General features: G+C 29.7%; 1 protein-coding gene across 3 annotated transcripts; it reads right to left on the bottom strand.

The window, feature by feature from the left end:
* Nucleotides 1-1,006: 1,006 nt before the first annotated feature.
* On the bottom strand, nt 1,007-6,091 carry LOC137820298 (polyadenylate-binding protein-interacting protein 12). Of its 3 annotated transcripts, none has more exons than XM_068624289.2 (12): nt 5,814-6,091; nt 5,652-5,714; nt 5,015-5,574; nt 4,810-4,920; nt 4,665-4,709; nt 4,497-4,569; nt 4,300-4,412; nt 4,137-4,196; nt 3,961-4,008; nt 3,696-3,764; nt 1,576-1,637; nt 1,007-1,475 (listed from the first exon to the last, which is right to left on the bottom strand). In XM_068624289.2, the coding sequence occupies exons 3-12, from the start codon at nt 5,504-5,506 to the stop codon at nt 1,418-1,420; spliced, it is 1,131 nt and encodes a 376-aa protein (XP_068480390.1). In that variant the 5' UTR covers nt 5,507-5,574; nt 5,652-5,714; nt 5,814-6,091; the 3' UTR covers nt 1,007-1,417. The 3 variants fall into 3 exon arrangements, with proteins under 3 accessions (XP_068480390.1, XP_068480392.1, XP_068480391.1); XM_068624291.1 differs by having other exon boundaries at nt 5,015-5,548; nt 5,814-6,026; XM_068624290.1 differs by having other exon boundaries at nt 5,015-5,566; nt 5,814-6,017.
* Between the last annotated feature and the right edge of the window lie 4,462 nt (nt 6,092-10,553).

Raw genomic sequence — 10,553 nt, 5'->3', positions numbered from 1 at the left:
TATTTATTATAAAAATTGATCATTTCAAACAGTAATCAATATAGTAGTTATATATAATAGATTTATATATAATTTGTAATTTCATGATTTTGTAATTTAATAATATATAATATATAATATATTATAAAAATTCAAATTAAATTAATATATATATATATATTAAGTTTAAACTTATGTAATATATTATCAATAAAAAATATATAATATATATATATATATAGAAATTCAAAATTAATTTACATATATATTAATGCATTTTAACAACAGATTTGTGTTATATTAAAGAAAAAATATTTGTCTGATATAAAATTGATCATCCAAGCCAATAAATATCATTTGTTTTAAAAGTATAATTTTTTAAAATATATTAATAATGCAACTTAACTTCATTAATAACTACCATTTTTGTTAATATAAAAATATCAATACTAATAATATAAAATATATATTACAAAATATATTTCAATTATAGTTACATGTTTCTTTAATACTACTTAACTATATAACTATATGAATAAGAACAAACTCTAACTTGGGAAAACCGATCATATGAATAAGAGCAAACTCTAACTTGAAAATCCATCATATGAATAACTCTTACTTTGATTAGAGGGTATTTGGTGTTGGGAATATGAATATAAATATAATAAATACTAATAATACATCTTCCAACCTACTATTTTGAACACAGTTATTAGCTATTTAAAAATATCACAATTTTACAACTTTTTATTTATTTAATAAATTTGAGTATTTTATTATAATTTAAAAAATGTAGAAGAAGAATAGTAAAGAAAGATATTAAGATTGATATCAGTGGTCCTCCAGTATGGGACCATTCCTCCAACTTCAATATCTGAGACTGGGAAGCATTAAGAAAACAATAAAGGTGTGTCCAAAATGGAGGGTTGGTGGGAGGAGAATAAGTTTGGCAAGCAGAAGGTGACAAACAACATTAAAGACAAGAGATAGCCGACAAGCTAGGTGTTAAAACTACATGTAAGACTATAGAGAATGAACCACTAGTTCATATGGCATTACGAGAACGATGAAATAAATATTCATGATATAAAACACCCTCATGACTAACGAAGGCTTTGTAACATGTTTCTTGAAATAAATTCAAGATGTCAGAAACATCCTACCATAAAATTTTCTCCTTGCAATGTCAAGACATCACATGATGATGCATCATAATAAGCCATCAAGATCCTCCAAGTTCGACCCGACTCTACAAGCTAAAGAAAAAAGCCATAACCCCAAGGGGAAGAAGCAAAGATAACCATACTGCAAGACACCAGGACAAAAGTACCAACTAAATGCCACATGTTCCTTAGAACATATCTGTTTCTATGTATGTATATATGTAAATATATCTCAGAGCAGCTATCAACCCCAGAACACATGGAAAGTTGATTCAGTGCATGGAAGGACGAGGAGCACGCGATCGAACTGGTGTCTTCGATGGACTTACCCTGCATACCAGACCAGACATAAGAATCGTTGAAATGGCATTAAAAGAGTTCCTAAAGGTTTTAGTACAGTAGAAATCATCGAGAAATATATCAATCCAACCTTATGGGCAATGAACCAAGAATCACCCCACTACAGCTTAGAGCAGCAATTGCACTCTCAGCCTGAAAGAATGTGGCAAAATAAAATCTTTCAGATCTCCAAAAAAAAAGACAAACTGCGAAACGAACAACGGAACTTTAATACTTATAAGCATAACATGTCATTCTTAAAAGAAGAAAAAAAATTATTAAAATTTCAAGAGACAGGACTTTAAATGAAAAATGTCTTGCATTAAGGCATTTTATTTTACTAGGGGAGTGAAGTTAAGGACCTCACCAGTTAGGAACAAAACCAACTGCACAGATGTTTCATAGAAGGAGATGTATGCATAATGAAAGACAAATCAACATGGGTTGACCTAGAAGTTAGCATCATATTCCTAAAAATCACATTAGCAACCCTAAAGACCACTATCCTTTCATGGACCACAGTTACCCCAACTGTAAAAAATAATATAGCAAATAGATATGTCTTGCAATATCCTTAACCAGCTACAGTTGCAAAAGCTTCCACAGATATGTATCTCTTAACCACAAGATCATTGAACCATCATAAGTAATCGAGCATCAAAACTGTATTTATTCATTTGGACTTCTAAAAGAAAAAAGCATACTAAAGTACAGGATCAAAGACAATCAACTGCCTCTTAGAACCTTCCCATACACATCAATTTGCCAACCTCACTCTTGTTGCTCTAAATACACTTAGAGCACTATGTTCAATGCATGTATCAAAGGAGTGGATTTTCCAACAACAAACAGCTTCTCAAAATAGGTATTTACAGAGTCGAACAACTAATTACTATGAAGGAACCCGGACATATCATAGTGAGATTTCAGCACACATTCCATGGTTGCATAGAAGTGAGTAATGCACCATGCCTTCTCTAGCTTCCTCTCCATGGATGAGGAAAAAAGTAAGTTTGAACATTTTCAAAGAGGACTCAGCCTGAAAGTCATTTGAAGTTATCATTGCCAAACATACTACCAAGGTAGTGAAAATAAAGATCCTACCTAGGATGGACAGGTATGTCCTTTGCAATTGAACAGCTAGGAGGGAAAGATTTTAAAACTCAAAAGCTAACATCACCAATATTCATTTCTCTCTCCCCTTTTGATTATTCTCCTTAGACGGAGAAAGATTTAGTGAGTAATCTATCTTCTCTTTTGATTGCTCTCCTCACATGGAAAAAAAATGGTTTTAGTAAGTAATGGGCTAAAAGCATTTACAGACATGAATGCACCCATGGAATCATGAGTTGTTGTATATTGACAGATTGGCTTTGCTATAATTTCCAAAGAATATTTGCTATACAAACAAGGAAATAAAAATATTCTTTGCTATCAAACACCTAAAAGACAGAAAGGTTAAAATCTCTAGCAAAAGCTTTGGTCAGCAAGATTTATTTCTCTCTTCCCGTTCTCTTGTTCTCCTTAAAAGAAGAAATACAGTTTTAATAAGTAATGAGGACCTATTACTACAAAGCATTTATTGACATGAGTACACCCACAAAAATGACCCCAGTAGTCATGCAAGGCTTTGGCCCGTACATTGACAGATCAGTTTCCCTTTAATTTCCATACAATATTGCTGTAAACAAGGAAATAAACATGCCCTTGGCTATTGAACACCTAAGATGGAAAGGTTTAAAAACTCGAGTAAAAGCTGTCGTCAGCAAGATTTATTTCTTTTTGTAATTCTCCTTACGCGGAGAAAAGACAGTCTTGGACAGGAATGAGAAGCTATCACTACAAACATTTATTAACAGTAGTACACCCACATGAATCACAAAAGTAGTCAGACAAGGCCATGTCATTGTACATTGACAGATTGACTTCCCTTTAGTTTCCAAACAGTATTTCCTATAAACATGGAGATAAAATGTCTTTTGTTATCAAACACCTAAGACATGATAAAGGTTAAAAACCTCCAGCAAAAGCATATTGAAGATGCTTAAGGAAGAGCAAGGGACAACATTATTGCAAATGATCGCTGCAAGGCCAGTAGCAGCACTCAATGAGGGTTATCACTTCACAAAAGGATACAAAACACAGGAATAGCTAAGTAAACGAGAGTTCAGTTAGGTAAAAATACAAGGTTGGGAATTAATGAATAATTACCAGAGTGAACTCAACAAAGGCAATTCGAGTTGAATGATGGTAATCCCCAAGAAGCCTCAACCGTTGAACCTGGATAACACAGCAAAATGAAGGAAAGCATTTTACAAGGTGATTAAATTTAACCAATAACAAAAACTCAAACATTGAACCCACCCAGCAGATGAATACACCAAAAACATTGGAAAATATCTCATATAATCACATGATGTTTAAAATTCAACCAACAATAAATATGACAAGCCTAGTTCCATGAAAAGCTACAAACCTCTCCACAAATAGATTCAAAGAAGTGTTTAACATCGGCTTGAGTAAGCTGCAGAGGTAACAAAGACAGAAATTTTAAGAATCTGAGTAATAATTGTGGCAAAACAGATGTGAAAAAACACCAGAGCATTTCCTCCAGCAAGATTACAAGTAAGAAAAGGTAAGTTCCTAAATTACCTTCTTGTCGATATTTGTGCAATAAATTGTTCTTGAACACATCTCCCTTTCATCTTCAGACTGAGAAATATAGCAGCACAAGAATGTCAGAATAGATGCATTATCAGCCACTCTATTCAATCATGTTCTAAATGGAATAGGCATCTCAACAAAGAAACATTACCCTGGGCAAAAATGTTGGGTTAACAGGTGCAATAGCAGTTTTTGAAGGCAGAACTCGCAAAGGGTAATATCCAAGCATAGTTCCAGACAGGCTCAAAGCAGCTCTTGCACCTTCTGCAGGCACAACACTGTTAATATAATGAAATGTCAATAATAGTCACAGTTTATGAAACTGCCTACATTTGGCGGTCATGTTACCTTCGTCTGTAAACTCGATGAAGGCAAACCGAAGAATAGAATTAGGATCTCCGCAAACACGGCAATCAACAACCTATAGCCAGGAGTCGAGTTCATTCAATCAATAACATGGTCAACAATTATTTAGAAGAAACACACCAATTGAAAACAAGCAGTAACCGTTTCTACCTGGCCACAGCCAAGAAACAGTGCTGCCAACTGCTCTTCAGTGACCTACATTACAACAAAACACAATAAGTCTTCTAGTGAAGACACGTGGCAGCCATTGTACGAGCAGAAACCAGAGAATCCACACAAAAGCTCAATTTTGTACCAGTTGATCAATGTCAGACACATAAACAGTCCTCTTAATCATCTCCTCTCTTTTCTCCATATCTATTTTATGATTCACTCTTCGCTTCCCATGATTATAACCATTCTTCCTCTGAACAAATAAGCATCATATTAAGAATAGTGAAAACATTGTAATGAAAATCAGCAATAGAATAACCAAGGAAATGAAGACAATTCATTCATACCCTTCTGTTAGTTTGACCGTTAGCATTACCAAAACCATTGAGCAGTATAAAATTATTAGGGAAACCAAACCCGGTACCGGCACCTGCACCAGGTCCAGGTAGGTAGCCAGGAGTATTGGTTAGTGAAGGGGGCACAAATTCCTCAGCCATGGGATTCAACTTTGACAGGAGATCTTCCAAATCCCTCATATCACGCTTGAAACTGTCACCCCCATTCTCCTCATCCATCCCATATCCATCATTGCTCACCCCATTTGCGTGCATCTGACTCATTTGGGCTTTGTAGTTATAATTGCTATTGGGCATTGACATAGTGCTAGGAACTCTATCTTGGTGGTTGAACACGCCGTTGTTCAGCTTCTGATCGCCGTTGATGGACCCGCTTCTGGGTTTCGATTGCTCAACCTCGCCTGAGTCCGATGACACTACACTGTTGTCCAAATTTTGACTGGAAGAACCGATTTTGGCCCCAACATTCTCAGGAACGGCCATAATCACTTGTGTAGGGATAAAAAGGTGTTATCTTTATTGTTCCTATGCAATCAGATTATTCTGTGAATCTGTGCCAATAAATTAGTAAAAGAAAAAAAACAATAATTGAACCAGAAAAAAAACATGTTTGAAGAAGAAAGCATACCCGAGTTCTTTCTAAAAAATTTCCATTGATATAAGATCAAAGTGAGAAGATCGTCAGGTACAACTACTCCAAAACCCCAGAAGAGAACAATTATTAATTTATGTTGTTATACATGTAAGGAAAAAGGTAGAAATTGGTGAAAGGGAAGGAGGTTTATCTTACTATTTCAGTGAAGAAGAGGAAGATGATGATAATTATAGGGAGAGGTGGAAAGGGTGAAAGGGTATTCTTCGGATCGTCCGTTTTCGCTGCACTGACTTTTTGGACCTTCCTCAGAAGAACGTCCCAATTTGATGATGATGTTGATGATGAAGAACGTATCAAACAAATAAGAAAAAATGGACCCAAATTTTCGTTAATTTCCATAACTGCCCATTCATAGATGTCATACATAATATATATCATATGTAACACATATATCATATAAATTTTAGTAATACATCATGCAATGCATCCCCAACTATACATGTTAAAGACCATCTAATTAATCACTCACTTTTGTTTAAGAAAAGTATTAAGTGTCATGAATTTTTGTATTCTCATTTCATTATCTATACCTATATGATCTTGCTTTTTTCTTCACATTCAAAATAATAGATAGGGGAGTTTTTTTATGTATAAAAACAATTTTTCTATTTCACATAGGGAATACACTTTAATTTTAATTAAAAATATTTTAATTTATTTTAATTTTGATAACTTGAATGGTGAAAAATTACATTAACAATTTGTTTGGTATACAAGAAGATGGTTAAACAAAAACTGATTTTAAAAACAATAAATAAATAATTATTATATTAATTAAATTATATATTATAATTATTAAGATTTTAGTTATGAAGGTTTTAGTTATATTTTATATTTTAAAGTTTTAAGTAAAACTTTGTAACTAATTAGATATTAATTTACAAACTAGTTTATAATTTTTTATTAATAATAAAATTTATTTTAAAAACTAATATTTTTTTAGTTTATAAAATAGTATCTAATTTAATTTAATTAATTATTTAAAAAATAATAATTTTTATTTAATAAATTTAATTAATTATTTAAAAAAAAATTATTTAATAAATTTTTAATAGGGAATCATGATCAAATAAAATGTAATTATCTTAATTTATTATCTATATATTTTGTTTCAAAAAGAAAAGCCAATCATAAATTAAGTTAAAGTATGAGATGATAGAATAAACCATTTCTATATTCACACCCATATTTATATATAATACAATTACTTTTCTGTATTTAATGGTGTATTTTGGATTGATCAATTAATTATATATATATATATATTTAAACCTTGTAGAGATGATATTTCTTAATTTAATTATCACATAAGATTGAATTCAAAGACAAACATAAGAGGGAAAATGTTATAAATAAAATCAAAATAAAGAATTTTTTAGTCATGAAGACAAATGTAGTTTCAATATTATAAATGAATGTGTTATTAATAATAACTTTGGCAGTGGTTGTTTGTTTATTTTTTTAGGTTTAATAGTTTTATATTTTATTTTGATGATATTTGAATTTCATTTAATTATTTTAAATGTTTTTAACTTTTTTAAAATAAGTTAATATAATATCTTATGTTAAATTTAGGATCACATCTTTAATACATTAATACATGTTGTGAAGCTATTATATTGATTTAATTTTTCAAATATAAAACCAAATTAAAAATGTTTAACATATTATAATAATGAAATTGAAAAAATCAGTAAAAAATTATTAATTTTTTTGTTAAGAGGAAAAATTGAAGGAAAGAAAGGATGTTATACGTTGAAACTAGTTAAAGATGCAAAATAATACACTGAATCTGATTATATTTTTGTCTTTTTTGGATGGTAAAACTAAAGGAAAACTATAGGAAAGAATTATGTTGAATTGTACAATTGATAATTAATCATGTGAGTGACACAAAAAGATCATTGATAGGAAAGGTTAAGAAAATCCTAGTTTATTACAATTGGTCATGAAGATGACTCCACAAAACATACGAAATATATATATATATATATATATATATATATATTAGTCATTAAAATAAAAAATATGAATTGGAAATTTTAATTAAGGCCTATCAATTTGAATAGTTTATTATAATAAATAGTTGGAATTCGTTCACTTACTATCTTGTTTTTATAAAATCCGATTTAGTGATTGAAGATATTTAAAAGAGAAAATTAAATTCAAATTCATTTGAAAAAATAATTTTGTGAATTTATACTATTTTGTTCTGCTTTATTAAGGCTTAACATAAAACTTGTATTGTTTAATGAAATTGATAATGTACAAGACATTATCACATAGAAGAAACATTCAACATTTTTATGGAGTTTCTTTGAAGTTAATTATTATTAATTGAATAACAATTAAAAAAAAATTTAAGTATGGTCGACTGTTTTCTTTATTTCTTTTATCCTTTTTTAAGTTCTTGTTTTAGTGTGTATGGATTGCTTTATTTTGTTTTTGTTTATAAGATTATAGTTTTAAATACAATAACAAACTCAATTTCTCATGAATAATTATACATCGATAAGGTTTGTATGCAAATTTATTGTATCTATAGAAATATTTATGTAATATTATTATTGACTAGAAAAAAAGAATGTGAAAAAAAAAAGTGTATTAACAAAGAATTATTGTTTACTTGAAATATCTATGTAATATTATTATTGGCTAGAAAATAGGAAATGTGGAAAAGTGTATTGACAAAGAATTTGTCAATTATTACCTACCAATAGGGATAAGAAAACATGATGCATAAGTACTATTATTTAATTCGTTAATAAAATTAAAAGAATTAAAAAAAACACTACATAAAATAGTTGCATCCAAACACAATCATCATTCCAAATTCTCCAATTCAAATCCCCAATCACTGAATCAAGCACACATTCTTGTTGATAATCTACAGGAGTTTTGCATCCAACTATTTGTGAGAGTGTTCAATCAAAACTTTGACGAATAGTTGCATTGTCACAACTTCAACCAGCAGTGAGTTGAAGAATCAAAGGACTCAATTGTTGATTCAGAAGAAGACATTTAAGGTGGTCATCATTAAAACCTTAGTGTCAAAGGTACTGAAATTATTTCGTATGGTCTAACGGAATTTGGTTCTCTCCCTTGCACTTTATTGTAAATAATATATTTTCAAGTTTTCTATTCAAATAGTGAAAGGAAAAATATCTTTATATGGGATTTAGTTTTACTTCATGAATATGTTCAATGATTATGGTATTTTGTGTGTTTACAACTCAAGTGGGTAGAGAGCTTGGAAGAGCAATTAGTGAAAATGACTCTTAGATCTTCATCATCCCCTTCAAAAAGGCAAATCAAAACAACAACTTTTTTTATCTAAACTTTTTTAGGGTTTGACAAACAAGAGTTGTTGCTTCTGGAAACCACACTTGTGAAACAACCTTGCCACCACTTTCTTCAATGTGCTACTTCATAATATCTTCAAGGAAAGAAGGGCCTTATATTGGCTAAGGTGTTGTGAGAGTGCCAAAAGCCTTTGAGATCCTCAAATGCTTGCATTGGAAGAAGAATCCATGATTTTGGAGGTAGATGATAATGCTATGGGTAATAAGGATCTTATTGTTAGAAGTGTTCTCACAAATATTTTTTCATTGAAAATATATGTTTTTCTAAAAGTACTACAATTGTTTATTTAACGTAAAATCGTTAAGATTTATGAAAGGGAAGTTAGTTGTTGTAAGAGATTAATGACTTAATGTTAGATTTGAAACATATTAACCAATATTCTAATAGGTGTGGATCACAGTGATAATGTTCTAGTATGTACAACTTAAATTATGGACAACAATTTTCATTTTAACATGCTTTGGAAAATAAGATTTTTTTTTTCATATTTGTATCAACCTCTTCTATCTTTCACAATGCTTCTACAATACTTGTGTGCACTTGCCTTGTTAGATAAATATATAAATATTTACCCATAAAAAAATTAAATAGAGGAGATCGAGTTTTCTCCTAACTCTATAAAGCTTTTAAAATTATATATATATATATATATAAATAGTTAATATAATTTGTTATTAACCTTTTAAAAGGCCCTACAATACAAAAAGGCTTTTAAATAGGATTTGAAGAAGTCAGATTGTTAGAAAAAGTTAGACCTTAAAAAATATTATGAGGTAAGTAAGTTATGGTTGAGTCTTATCTGTGAGGAAATATGCAAACCTATTTTTATGAAAAATCATAGCCAAACCTATGTCATGTCTACCTTCATAATTAAGAATTTTACAAGTTAATTATAAAATGAATAGTAGATTTATATTGTGATAGTTACTCATGAATAATTAAATTTTTAGTTCAGCATTAATTATTGAAGGAATTGGATACATCCGAATTGAAATTTCAAATGCTTAAGTATGAAACAACATTGTAGAATTTATATAGGTCAGTCCACTAGATATTCTTGTGTTATGAACTTTATATATATGCACGAAATCATAGTAACTTGTGTACAAATTATATGTAATTGTTATTTAATATTACAAGTAGTATCAGTCATAGAAATGAAGTGTGACATGTCAACTTATGCTTCCAATTGAAAACCAAAATATGAAATTGTATGGAAGTAGCAACTTAAAAATAACTAATTTATAAACATTTTTCATCAGTAATACAACCTTAAAGATTCTTTTGTGGTAATGTGGAATATATACCATTCTATGGACTTATAAAAAAATCATTAGAGAAAAGGTTTTAAGGATGTTGATATTTTCTTGTAAGTTTTGAAATTATTTACAAATGTCTATATCTTGAGTTAAATAATAATAATAAGAATAAGAATAATTCAAATAACATATAATTGAATATTCTAAAAAAAAGAAAAATCAAGTTGAAATTATTTAAATTATGAAGAACTAT

This window comes from Phaseolus vulgaris, chromosome 9 (assembly GCF_051622355.1).
Source record: "Phaseolus vulgaris cultivar YP4 chromosome 9, ASM5162235v1, whole genome shotgun sequence".
NCBI classification, from domain to species: Eukaryota; Viridiplantae; Streptophyta; class Magnoliopsida; order Fabales; family Fabaceae; genus Phaseolus; species Phaseolus vulgaris.
This window is presented reverse-complemented; position numbering and strand designations above follow the sequence as displayed.

Bases quoted from the DNA above. Each gene is read 5' to 3' on its own strand.
- LOC137820298 (XM_068624289.2), bottom strand. From the start codon at position 5,506: ATGGCCGTTCCTGAGAATGTTGGGGCCAAAATCGGTTCTTCCAGTCAA. The intron at 4,570-4,664 runs GTAGAAACGGTT...TCCTGGCTATAG, and splicing joins TGTTTCTTGGCTGTGGCCAG to GTTGTTGATTGCCGTGTTTG. The intron at 1,638-3,695 runs GTAATTATTCAT...ACATTCTTTCAG, and splicing joins CCTTTGTTGAGTTCACTCTG to GCTGAGAGTGCAATTGCTGC.